This window comes from Crocodylus siamensis, chromosome 2 (genome assembly GCF_052110815.1).
Source record: "Crocodylus siamensis isolate JL-2025a chromosome 2, ASM5211081v1, whole genome shotgun sequence".
Lineage (NCBI taxonomy): Eukaryota > Metazoa > Chordata > Crocodylia > Crocodylidae > Crocodylus > Crocodylus siamensis.
Window position 1 is genome coordinate 272,530,458 of NC_143396.1, and position 13,827 is coordinate 272,544,284.

The 13,827-nt window shown below is 48.0% G+C and overlaps 1 protein-coding gene across 6 annotated transcripts in view; it reads left to right on the top strand.

Annotated features, from left to right (window-relative positions):
- EML1 (EMAP like 1) overlaps positions 1-13,827 on the top strand; it is a 338,018-nt gene that overhangs the window by 182,482 nt on the left and 141,709 nt on the right. For all 6 annotated transcript variants that reach the window (XM_090034008.1, XM_090034006.1, XM_090034003.1 and 3 more), the window contains 4 exons: positions 1,250-1,338; positions 1,900-1,997; positions 2,116-2,203; positions 2,381-2,476. In XM_090034008.1, the coding sequence (XP_089890134.1) occupies positions 1,250-1,338; positions 1,900-1,997; positions 2,116-2,203; positions 2,381-2,476 (371 nt within the window). The remainder of the gene's footprint in view (positions 1-1,249; positions 1,339-1,899; positions 1,998-2,115; positions 2,204-2,380; positions 2,477-13,827) is intronic.

Genomic DNA, 13,827 nt, shown 5'->3' on the forward strand with positions numbered 1-13,827 from the left:
AGCCTCATGGCCCCCTTTGTCTGGGCCCGCTCCCCACTTCCCTCCTGTTGCTTGGGGTCCGAGCCCATTCCCCCTTCCCTGCCGCAGCCCAAGGCTGGGGTAAAGCTGGGCTGCAGTGGCAGGGGGACAGGAGGAGCAGGGGAGGAGCTGACCTTGGGGAGAGAGAGGTGGGGGATGGGTGAGCAGAGGAATGCCAGAGCAATCTGACTTGGGGTGTGCCCCTACAAATAGAGAAACCCAAGTCAGTGCTCCTGGGGCTTCAGGGGTCCAATCCTGTACACAGTGGCAATGGGAATTTCTGGGATGTGTAGAATCAGGCCCCTGAAGCCCTGGGAATGCCTGCCCTGGGCAGCTGGAGAAGGCAAGCACCTTTTGGGCTGCCTGTACCTCTCCCACTTTAAAATTAACAGACACACACCACAGAATAGTGGCACAAATTCATACCACCTGTCAGGGATGCAAATCTTGGCCATTTGTGCAGTGACAGGGAGCATGGATGTCTGTTTGTTTGACCTCTGTGCTGCCATAAAGCTTTGTATGGCAGCACAAAGATAATGTATGTTTCTAGCCTAATACTGAAAATATTTGCACTTCACTTAAAAATGTATCTTTATTTAAACACACATGGCTTTAGTATGTTTTTATAATAAAAGGGAAAATGTGATATTTGGGGAACAATTTATTTTTTATACTTATTACACTGAAAGCAGAATTGAAATGCAGATTTTTACATTTTTTATAAATCAGAGTCGTGTGCCAATAGGTACAGGGAACAGTTTATAATAAACTCCCAGTATAACTCTTAAAGACTCAATATGATCAGATTTTAATTTTCCAGCACATAATAGACCTGATTTTCAGTTATGTTAAGGCCCTTTTGTACTGTTCTAGCCTTTAAGTAAACATAAATATAATTAAACAGCAAAAAAGTGTAAGGGGACCTTAAAGAGCAAGATTGGTTATACAGATGGCATAAATCTGTCATTCTTTCTTTTAAGTAGTAATAAAATCTAATTGTTTACAGCAAGATCAACGTTATACCACCTTGTTGTGTATTTACTATTGGAAATATCTTGTTCAGTTTGTTACAGATAGTTTAGAAAATAAGTTAGCTTCATATTCTGTTTTTTTTCTTTATTTGAAACATGGAAAGTTGCTTATTTTGACCTCAGAAACACTGCATCAGAACTACTGTAGATTTGAATTCCTCACTGAATCACTTACTGACATCTTTCTGTGTTTACAACAGGTGGTTTGTGTTTGACACAGAAACAAAAGATTTGGTTACTGTGCACACAGATGGAAACGAACAGCTGTCGGTTATGCGTTACTCACCAGGTTTGATAGTCTCTTAGAAGTTTTTTTTTTAAGTGGTTTAATTTTATATAATTTTTATTCTTCAAAAATCTCCAATATCATATTTAAACTGAGTATAGAAATAACTGATTAAGTCCTGACCCAACTGAGTCAATGGGAGTTTTGCCACTGCCCTCAGTGAAGCCAGGATCTCTGATTTACTATTTTTTGGATCTTAATTTTATGATCTGTATTTTAGTTTTTTATCTGTATTTTATGATTTACTAGGATTGAGAATACAATGTAAAACTGTGCTTTCCTACATAAGTTCATGTAGAACCGTGATCAGGTTAATCGTCCACGACCATGGTTTCCTCTCTTAGTTGCCTTACGACATTTTAACTGCAGTATTCACTATATAAAGCTGTTTCAGTGAAATGTACATGAATGTATTAACAGAATTTTCCTCTTTTATTTTTCTTAATCTTTAGTTTTTGTTAAAAAAGTTTTAAGGACAAGGGTCATTGTCCATGTAAGATTAGTACTTCCTAAACTATTTTGGTTTCTTTTTGAGAGGTTTAATTTTTTTTTTTTTGTTTATAGATGGAAACTTCTTGGCAATAGGTTCCCATGACAACTGTATTTATATATATGGTGTTAATGAAAATGGAAGAAAATATACTAGAATTGGCAAATGCTCAGTAAGTAACTTATTCTGATTCACTAGAAACAAACTGCCTTGTAATTTTTGTAATGTATAGTAGTACTATCATGTTGGGAGCTGCTGTTAAAATTAATACAATATCCTTCTCTTCTTAGGGTCATTCCAGCTTCATTACTCATTTGGACTGGTCTGTTAATTCACAGTACCTTGTGTCTAATTCAGGGGACTATGAAATCCTATACTGTGAGTAACCAGTTATTTTTCTGTGCTTTATATGGAATTCATTCTAGGAGAGCTAATGCAATTAAAATTTAAACAGGATCATATAATTATTGTGATGGAACATATTTAATTATTCTGCTCCAATCAATTCATATGTAGCTATAAAACTAAAAATATTGTTTGCTGTTTTTTCTGTAGGGATTCCCTCTGCTTGTAAACAAGTAGTGAGTGTGGAAACTACTAGAGATATAGAATGGGCTACTTATACCTGTACTTTAGGATTCCATGTTTTTGGTAAGTTTCTATCCTTAAACTTACATTCTTTGCTTTTACATTTAACTAGCATTCAGAGCGTCAAGTTTTCATTTAAAACACAACTCTTCAAATTTCACAGGGCAAATATTAAATTTCTATTAATCATTTCTATCAAAAACAAGTGGTGCTTTAACATTATAGCATTTTATAGCTTATTACTATAACTGTTGTGAGTTTCTGCTTTATTCTGCTCTGGGAGTTGTGCCATTGTAATTTTAAACCTCTTTATTCAGGTTGAATGTTACAGAGGTTTAGCTCCACTATACAAGTATAGGAGCAGATGAAACTGCTACAGTGGTTCAGTTCAGGTGCACTCCCAAGCAGTAAGTTTTCCTTCCCTTGTCTTTAAGAAGATTTATTGTATTGTCTGTCCAGCTTCAGTCTTCTTATTTTAATCCAGAAAACCTCCGATTCTTGATAGCTTCAGATAAAAATATTTAAGTGCAGCATAAGTGGAAACCATCACAAAGTAGCCACTATGACAGACTAGTAACAGTGTGACCTAATTATGGAATCATTGTTGTTTTTATTGTGGTAACATTAAATAAATCAGTCAGGGTCAAAGTCCATTATGCACTGTGTTGTACAGATTTCCCTTGCTTTATGCGGGTTCTGTATGTGCGAATTCACTCTCATGCAATGACCCTTTTTGTACCAAAAATTCATTATATGCGAGGTGAATTCACTCTTATGTGATTGGTGTGGTGGAAGCCCACAGTCAGCTGCTTTATGTGGTGCATTGTGGGAATGATGCACACCAAAATATAGTCTCCTGTGTGGACCTGTTCTCCTCACTTGTCTGTGACACGTGTTTCTGTAGTTACCATCCACATTATATGATAGTTCCCTGTGCTTGTGTGTACTGTCTGCTGTTGGTGAGTACCAAAATTGTCTTGTAAAAGTGGCAGAAATGGGCCTGGGAGTCAGTAAAGTTGAGGTCTTCCCTATTTGTTACATTGTTAAAGTGGGTTCTCTTTATGCAAATTTGAGCTGTGTCCTTTTCCAGGAACACACGTACAACATAAAGGAGGGAAACCTATATAAACATGTAGGTGAGAATCTTTTGCCCAAAGACCTTACAGTATAAATTGAGATAATATATAGAAGCATGCAGAATTAGCAAAAGAAGGGAAAAATGGGCTGTGTGAGACAAAAAGAAGGTGATCTGTTGAAAATGCTTTTAATTTTCTTCATTTATGTTGATGGTATTTTGTTTTTTTACATTTTATATACATAATCTCTTACCCCACTTAGTGATGTACCATGCATCTCCAGGGCACCCCCCACCCCCGTCAATGGCTGATCACCAAGTGGTGGGGGGAGGGGTCTACTAGCAGTGGGGGGCGGGGGGGGTCTGCTGGTGGGCGATCACTGAGCCTGGAAACACTGGTGGCACTTCCCGTTTTGCCAGAAGTGCTGCCGGGGGACCAAATAACCTCTTGAGGGCCTGGCCCCTCCCCGCCCCAGGTCAGCACCCAGGGACATGGCCCCTCCCTGCCCCCCCTACCCCATTGGTATACCACTGATCCCACTGAAGTACAGCCAGACCAACCATTAAAGCAAAAGTTGTTCTTGAGGAGTGATTTGCAGGAGAAAGAGGGCAGCTGCCCTGAAGATAAATTTAGGGAGATGCCCTGTGGTTAACAGAGCTTGTGGGAGGAAGGCCTTGAGGTGGTTACAAAGAAAGCTGACAAATAGGCAAATAAGACTGGTTTTGTTGAAACTACAGAGGTGCTAGAATAATGCAGTAAGAGAAGAGTGTAGAAACAGGGATATTTGTGGCAGAGTGCCTTTCCACAGATGGCCGTGAAACCCCTGGAGTCCCTGTAGCCCTCACTTTGGAATCACTCATCGCGTCTTGATGCTTTGTTTTATTTTGATATGGGGGGGCTGCCCTAGGGCTTCCCAGATTGCTTTTCTCAAATGACCACCAGGTGCCTGTGGTCACTGCCTTATGGGCTAATTGCATGGCTCTGTTCCTCCTTTACACCATATCCTGTGCCTCCCAGATGTCATCCTCATTGATGTTTCCTTTCACTTACTTAACGCTCCTTCTGGGGTTCCTGAACCCTCTCCAGTCCTACACGCTCAGTCTCTCGCTAGGTTCTGGACCCTCCGTGATCCCACATGCTCAGCCTCTCACTGGGCTCTGGACCCCTTGCTGGGTCCCTAGAAACCTCCTCCTCCCCTCAGTTCAGGGGCAGGCAATTATTTAGGGTGGAGAGCTTGGGACCAGAGGCTGGCAGGGGTCTGTGGAGCCGAGCTGGGCTGCACCAGCAGGGAAGGGGGGGAGCTGGCCCAGCTCCACAGACCCCTGCTCTGGGCCCTGGAACACTGCCTCCCAGTGCCCCCCAGCCCCGCAGTACAGGCAGGGAAGGAGCTGGTGTGGAGTGTGGGGAAAAGTGGCCCCTCCTCAGCCCCGTGGCCGGCGCTCCCTGCTGCAGCCGCTTGCAGCCTGAGTGGGGCTGTCTTGAGCAGGCACAAGCAGCCCCACAGACTGCAAGCGGCTGCAGCATAGAGTGCTGGCCACAGTGCGGGCAAGGGGCTGCTTTTCCCATCCCCCACGCTCAGCACCAGCTTGTAACCCGCCCGTACTGCTAGCCTGGACCCCACGCTGGCTCCGGGCTCACCTGTTGGGGGTGTTCCACAGCAGCAGCAAATGCGGCCCCCCGCCTACCGTGCTGGGCAGTGTTTGCCACTGCCGCCTCTGGGCTGCCCAGCACATAAGCCACCATGCAGAGCCCCAACGGGTGAACCTGGAGCTGGCGTGGGGCCCAGGTTGGCTGCAGGGGTGGGTTACAGGACAGCCCCATATGGACTGTGAGTGGCTGCAGCAGGGAGCGGTGGGCAAGGGGCTGCTTTTCCCTGCGCTCAGCTTTTCCCTGGGCCACTTTTCCCAGGGCTCCTTCCCTGCCCAAGGTCCCCCCCCCCCCCCCCACACACACACACACACACCTGAGTTTCCAGTGTAGTGCAGTCACACAGTCCCAGGCCAGAAGCCCCTGCTGGGACTTCTGCCTGGGAGGGTGGGGCTGGGCAGGCCCTGCTGTTGCGGGAGCCCACTGGGCTTCCCCTGGTTTCTGTCATTTTTTACAGGAACCAAGGACAGATCATTATTAATTTTCTGAATTTTTAGGGGCCCCGCCAGCCAAACAGAATGGCTTTGCAGGCTGGATCCGGCCCACAGACTGTATTTTTTCCAGCCCTGCCTTAGTTCATCCCCAAACTTCCAGACTGCTTCAGCTGTCTTCTCTGAAATGGTGATCCAGCTGCGTTCTCTCATCAGGCTCCAGATGTTACTGCCACCTTCTTTCAGGACCTGCTGACTCCCTGGGCCAGCTGACCCCCCTGTTAGCCCTGGCCCGCACCTGCCAGTGGCTTCACAGGCTGCCTGGCCTCTTAAAGTGGCAGGCACCCCAAGTGCCCTGCCACAGTGGTAAAATGATGAAAAGCCTCAAAAGGCAGGGGGACAAGAAGCTTGACGTTATGGTGAAACAGGAAGCCAATGCTGAGCTTCAAAGAAGAGGATGACGTGATCTGAATATTCCACCCTTTACCATGCCCCATGCTTTGCAGGTTTTTAATGCATAGTGTTTCCTCTGTTAGAGTTTCAGCAGATTCAGCTTCCACCCCTTTTTTATGTAGCTAAGCCATCTAGCTTAGGCCCACTGTTTTGGGCCCAGCTTTGAGGCACTAGCTTCAATCAGTCTTACTTCTGTCTCTGGGCCCCAGCCCTATGTAGCTGCACCTCTGTGGCGCTGGGCTCTCTAGCCCTGTAGCTGCGCCCCTGTGGGTACTAATGAAGTCTCCACCCCCCCATAGCCTTATCTGCAAACCACCAGTTACAACATAAACACTAAGCTCCTGGGCTATAACAAAGAACTAATAGACACAGTTAGTCTGCTTACCCATGACTCCACATCTCTGGGTCACTCTGCCTGGTGCTCTCAAATCCAGGGCTGCTTCCCAGTTTCCTAGAGCTCAGTCCAGGGCTTATGTAGCTCTGGCCTGAGCTCTCACGTAGTCATGTGACAGCCCTAGTCAATGCTATCCTTTAACCCTTGCTTTGCTGACAGGCTGCACTCTGAAGACTCTGGCCTTAAAGGGGCCACTCTGCCTCCTAGTAACAGGGCTAGGGTTCCCTGTTACAAACCTTATGCTTTATTACAAGTTTCCTCCCTGTGGTATGACTGGGCAAGTGGTCCCTTCAGATGTTACAACAGTGATCTTTGGTAGTACCGGCCTCAGATCCCCTGCTGGGTAGGTGGGATGTTAGTTTCTGGAATCCCCGTTGTTCGAATAAGAATTCCAAGGGTGGCAGGATGGCAGCACAAAGCCTTTGTTTGTCCATGTGGCAGTGCACCTTTGGTGCCTGCCAGTTTAAGGGCTGGAGGCAGGCTGCTGGCAGGTGCTTGATTAGGGTGGCCATTTTAGGACCCAGCACACAGGCTGGGGCAGCAGCTAACAGCTGAGGGAGTAACATCACCCAGCTACTGCTCCTGGAACAACTTGGAGGTAAGGGAAGGAGCTATGGGGATGGCTGGAGACTCCTGGTCCCGGGCATGACATGAAACTGCACCCTGCTGGGGAAGGGGGGTGGGTCTTGTGGGCCTGTCTGTGGCAGGTCAGCCCCCAAGAAATAGCAGACCAGTTACCCCTCAGTGAAAGGGGGGGTGGGGCACCTTAATCCTGGCACCCACCATCTGGTGAGTAATTGTGAGAGCAGGGCAGGGCCAGGTACACCTATAGAGGGGCACCTGAGCCCAGCAGGGTTGTGAGACCCCGGAGGCCCCAAGGGGAGTAGTATTGGTTTGGAGGCCCGCACAGAGCAGGGTGCAGAGAGGCACTTGAAGGACTGTGCATGTGTGGGGTGCTGAGTAGGGATGTTGAGGGCAGTTTGAAGGGCTGTACTAGAGATGTACTGAATAGGGCTGTGAGGGGTGGCTTAAAGGACAGGACATGAGCCAGCCCCATGAGTGATACAAAGATGAAGTTGCCCAGTGAGGGGCTAGGAGCAGAGTCAGCCCAATGTTTGCCACAAGGACAAGGCCACATACAGTAGGGGAGCTTGAGTGAACCGAAGTTGCTGTATGTGCTGACCCAGAGTGAGAGTAGTGAGGCCTGATGACTGTGGGGTCGCTCAAGGGAGCAGGGCAGTAGAGTGTGGCCCAGTAATGGGCAGAGTGCAAGAGGCCCCTGTGTGAGGTGGGGGCAGAGTGAATGTGAGTGTGAAAGAGGCCCAGCAGTGTACTGAGTCTGTCCTGGCCTGAACCCAGGGAGTAAGTAATAATCTGCATGCTATCTACAAGGCATGGGCCACAGTATAGGGGAGGTATGGAGCCATGGATAATGCCCCCCTGGCATCGGGGTAGTAAATGGGCATCCTCTCCCTTGGGATACCAGAGGCACATTCAAGTCGTGGCAAGAGAGTCGGGGCAGATTACCCTAGACAGGTGGATGGGCTAACTCGAGATCTAGCCCCAGGAAGACCCTTGTCACAATCCACCACATTTGTAACTTTCTCACCTCAAATTGTCCAATCCTGAAGTTTCTTACCTCCTCTTTTTAGATAAGGTACTCCAATCATTCCATTTTTGGTCTCCTTTCCTTTTAGGGGAAACTACTGTACCTGGTTAGCCTCCTGTACCACTCACAACACTCATTTTCCCACTGCCTTATATGGTACTCTGTTCAATTTAATTGCTTAGTTCTGGGAGGGCCTAAAGTTAAAAGCCTGAGCATAACTCAGTTTGCCCACTACAGGAAGGTTTCAGAAGGGTAGCAGCTGGTACCTTCTAATTGTTAGGTGTAAACAAGATGAGAATGATTCAAATGCAGCAAATCAGCTCCAACTTTTAACACTCCTTTATCCACTCCTCAGCTCATTCTCTGTGCATACGCTGAGGGTGTGGACAGATATAAGCCTTAGAACAGTGGTTCTCAACCTTTTTTGTACCAGTACCCATTTGTAAACGTTGATGGCCAGTCCCAACCCAGTAAATAGTTTAAGTAGAAAACAGTCCCCTAGCCCTGCCCCCAGACCTAGACCCCAGTATGTGAGGCAGGGGGTGCATGTGTAGGGTGGGGGCATGAGGCATGGGGGGTCATGTGCCCGCCGCCATATTTGTGCAGCCACAGTGGGCATAGGCAGGACCCAGCATGGGAGGTCAGAGTGGGGCAGTGAGACATTGCTGTCACCACCACTGGGACCCCTATGCCAGCTACACTGCCAACAGCACAGAGTAGTGGAGGGGGAGGGGTGCCATGCTGCTCCCTCTGCTGCTGAATGGTCAAGAGGGCTGTCTTTTGTACAGCCCCAACCCTCTCTTCCAGCCAGTGGTGAGGGTGGGGGCCACATGAAAGGCAGCCATCTGCCAATCAGTGGTGAGGGATGGGACTGCATGAAAGGCAGCCCTTTCAGCCAGTCAGCAGCGAGGTGGGTAGCTTGCAATGAAACAACTGCAAAGATGGCACCAGGCACTGCAAGCAGCCCACAATTTTTCCTTTTCCTCAGTGTGCTTTAAGTAGCAATAGGGCTGCTCCAAGATGCAGCTAGGACTGGCCAAAGGTCTGTTGCCTACAGAAACAACAGTCTGTAGGGGTGCCCATGTATCAGTTTCACTTCGCTGGTAGCGACCTTGGGTGGGGGTTCCAGGCTTACTTGAAGTGAGGGGGTAGCCAGGTTTTGTGGGGAAGGGCAGTCTTTGTAGTAGTGGGCAGGTGATTACCTACTGATATGGGCACATCTGTCAATTCTTGGGGGGTGGGGGAACAGAGCCATTGCACAATGGGACCACAGTAGAATAGAATGGTTGTCAATTCCATGCCCATTGGGTTCATCTACATGTGCTGTTAAGGTGACGTGATAAACTCCAGCACAGCTTGTGCTGGAGTCAGCCGCTCCTGGATGCAGCATCTACACATGTACCCAAAACCACAGAAGTTTGAGCCAGAGTACAGCAGCCCCAGGCTGGCAGGGGATTCTATGGGGTCAGCCCTGGGCTCCAGGTGGTGGCATCAGGCAATGCTAGGGCTGGCTGGGGAATGAGGGTGCTAAAGTGCAGGGCTAGGCAGCAGCCAGTCCCCACACTTCAGCACCCTTGTGCCCCAGCCAGCCCTTTTCACAGTCTACACATGCATTTTGCCACACAATTACTCTGTGGTAGGATAGCACTGTCCTCAACAGTTAATTAACAGAGTTAATTAATTTACTGCTCCATAATACTCCTCCATAATTTATTGCTCCATGTAGACTTGTGATGCTTTACTGTGGAGCTAATTAGTTAACTGCAGTAACGTGCACATGCAGGTGCACCCAGTGTGAAGGGAATTAGCTCATGAACTGTATCTGCAGATGCATCCTCCGCCTGATGAAGGGTATTTGTGCCCAGAAACTTGCTAAGAAGAATTTTTCCAACTATTTGGGTTGGTCTAATAAAAGTTATTGGATTTACCCAAAGAACCTGGTCTGCCTTGTTCCTTGTGCCGCGCTCTTGCAGCCAGCTCCTACCCAGCTGGTTCTGTTCTGCACTTACCTCTATGCAATCACTGGCAATGCAGAATATGTAAGTGGTTGGAAAAGCCAAGGAGTTTTTTGTGAGGGAAGAAGGAGGCAAAGGACCCAGCCCCTTAGGAACCACAAATGGGTCCACAGGGCTCCCCAGTACCCGGCAACCCTTCCACTCCAACACCCTCCACAAGTCTGAGTTTTCCTTCCCCTCCAGAGGAGTTCTGGGAGAACTCTGGGCACTGACTCCTGGAAGGCATGATGGTCTGGGTACTCTACCACCTCTTGGTGGCATTTTGGTATAATGTGCTCCCTGAAAGGCAAGGTTGTACTTGGAACCCTTAACAGCGTATGCATAGATGGTTCTTTCCAGGGACAAGTTTTGAAACAGTTCCCAATCAGTGAAATTCTTGGAATGGTTCAGGTTTTTTCTGTACACACCCTGAGGTTATGGACAGCTAGAATAGTTTAAATGCAGTTTTAACCTGAAGCAGGCAGGCCTGTTAAACTGGTTTAAAGCCACCTGGAATATCTCAAAATCAAGTAATATTTTGAATCGGTTCACTGCGAACTGATTCAGTGTCATGTTATGTGTAGACACGAAGTGGTACATCACATGGGCCTGGTTGGTCCTCCAGGCATCCTGCACTGCATTGCTCCTAAACCCCAGCCCCACTGCTGTAATTAATTGCTCTGCTATGTAGCTAGAACTCTACTGACCTCTTTTTTCCCGCTTTTGTTGGCACTTTTTAATCAATGAGATCTCCCAACTGCATGGTTGGAGTAAAAGATATCACCCCAAGTAAATCCTTGCCCCTCTTAATTCCTGGACCCTCATGGCTACAACATTACTCTAATGCTGATATATCAACTGAACACTTCATTATCTTTCTCATGCATGTCCCTCTTCATTTTTTTGTGCTTTCATGTCTTACAAGTGGACACTTGCAGAGTTTTGGTGAAATCAGTGGGACTTTAGGAAATAATACTTTCCTCTTTTGCCATTTTGTTTGTAGTAATCACAAAACTGTTTTGATTTATTCTGTATAGCATATTTATACAAAATATAAGGTGTGTCAGTGATTAAAACCTGAAACCACTTTCTTCTTAAGGTTTTGCAACCTGTATGGGTTTATGTAACAGGGGGCCTACTCCGGGCCAATCCAACCATGGCCTGCCCACCTGTTTCTGGGCTAACTGCCCGCCTTCTTGCCCACCATGCCTTGTTGTTAAATAATTAATGATGTAATTAAGTGAGAGGCTGTCCATTTCCTGCCTTGATGCCAGGGGGTGTTATCTGCAACTCCGTTCCTCCCATAAACTGCAGCCCAAGCCTCGCTGATGGCATGTCGATGTTATCATCATCACCAGCCCCCACACTGGGCCCCAGAATCCTCCTAATTGAACCCCACCTGGATTCCTCCCCTCAGGCAGTCTAGTCCACCTTCATACCGGGCAGCATAGCTCCCTGAGCTACTTCCCCTTCAGGTGTGATTTTCCCGCCCCCCCGCCCGGACCTTCAGCTCACTGGCCCTGGCCCACCTCCAGGCCAGTCAGGACCCCAGGCCCTCGGCTCTTGGGCATCCCACGTGGTGGGCCCCTGCCCTTTGACCCGTCTAGTCCTGGCCCCAGCATGGGCCAGTCAGTGGAAATTCAGACAGGTGTGAGTCTATGGCCTTACTCTTTTTCCATTGGGTCCATCTTCCAGACCCTCCAACAAGGGGTAACCCACCCAGTGGTGGGGGGTAGGGGTTAAGGCGCCCCGACCCGCCTTTCACCAGGGTGGTAACTGGCCTGGCATTTCCTGGGGGCTCCTGTGCAACTGGGAGCCCCACCAGGCCACCCATTCCCAGCAAGGTGCAGTTTTAGGTCATACCCAGGACCAGGAGCTCCTCCCTTACCTCCAGATGATACCAGCAGCCCTCGGGCCAGGCAGTGTTGTTGCCTGGCCTCCAGCAGCAGAACTGTCCTGTTTATATGGGCAGCCCTCATCCAGCACCTGGCAGCTGCCAGCTCCAGGCCCTTTAAGTGGCTGGTACCAACAGTGCCCTGCCACAGTTTATAAGCAGGGGAAGTCTATGATATTTAGACTTCCAGTTCTAAATATTATGATATTTACCGTTCCAGTTCTAAATATTTAACAAAACATAGAAAAATCAACTTGTTCTGAGTGGACTCTTACAGTTAAGCAGCCTTTTTTGCTGAGTGAGGGAGCAAATAAAATCTGAAGTACGAAAGTCAATAAAAAACACTTAGAATGCAGAAAAGTCTGTATATGATTGTACAAACAGTAAAGTTTTCATATTCATTTGTGTTGTATTATATTTTACACCACACAAGCATTCATGGACTTTACAGACCATATATGCAAATGTGGTCCATACACTGAAGAACTAACAATCTAATTAGAGGTTAATTGAGCCAGATCCAGAGGGGAGAAGTGGCATTCCCCTTTCATTCTCCTTTCAGTCAACGCTGTGGGATAAAATCAGGGACTTTTTTTAAGTCCCCAAAGGAAGCAAGAATCCCCCCTCCTCCCACTCCTTTCTGTATAGCATGGCCTGTCCCCTCCCAGCTCCCTCATCCACTGCTCCTGACAGCTCAGCTGACCTGGGTGGGTAGAGGAGGGGGAGGCTCAGCAGCCACACTTGCCCCGCTCCAGCTGGGCTCCACAGCAAGCCATGCTCAGCCAGGGACAGCAGCAGTAGCAGTCAGGTTCTTCTTCCCTGCTTGGTCTCCCCAGGTGTTCCCTGTCACCTGGGAGCGAGGTGGGGGGGGGAAGAGAACCTGCATGCTCCTGTTGTCTCTGGCTGAGCCTGGCTCCATATGCAGCCTGGCTGGAGTGGGGCAGCCTTCCCACCCCCAGACCACCCCCACACAGCAGGGGCAGTGACAGCAGTGGCAGGGGAGAGGGGCAGTGGGAGGGAACATCTGGGAAGGGGGAGGACGTGCTGCTAAACACAAGGAAGAAGGGGGTGGGGAAGGAAGATTCTTACTTGATTGAGGCACTTAAGAAAAGACCGTGGCTGCTGGTCCTGTGACACAGTCTGCCGGCCCCAGTGGTGTGGGGTAGTTGGGAGTGGGGGTAGGGCCATCCCTGCAGCACTAGTTGCTGGTTCCCCACCCTGTCCTGCCTTTACAAGATCCTGGATGCACCCATAGGTATGAGAGCAACAACCAGTACTGGTCTGCAGTGAGTAACAAAAGCATTTAACAACTCCATTGTAACATTATAACATGGTTGTATCTTGTTGATGCCTCCATTAATTATGTTATCCATGTTTTAATAATGTCATTTCTTGTAAGCAACCAAAGTGGTACTTTAGGTTGGATTTGTGTGAAAAAAGTGCAGTGGGCTGTATCTTGTAATAATCTTCCAGTGTGCATTTAAGGGCAATGGCTACTGGCTCTCTGGGTACTCAGGGTGCCGCAGTTTTCCCATACTGTGGCTGTTGCGGGCATCCTGTGGACTTCCTGCACTCTAGGTGCTGCAGACAGAGACCCTGGGGTGGTGAAGGTGTGGGCAGTGCTTACTGACAATCTGCCCTGCTTCCCCCCTTCCCTTCCCCTGTCATGGGAGTGCAGAGGAGGAGAACAGAGGCAAAGGGCCGAGCAATCCCTATTTTGCTCCCCTGGCTGGAAAGCACTGCTGTTGCCTGCTAGTGCAGCAATTTTGAAGGGGAGTAGGGGGCTGTATATCTGTTATCAGTTGAAATGTTCCATTTTTTTAAATGTTTCAAATGTCTGTCTACACCCTCAGATCTTCATTTTTATTTATAAGCTTAAAGTTAAGCAAATACATTTAGGGCCTAAATCACTAGTC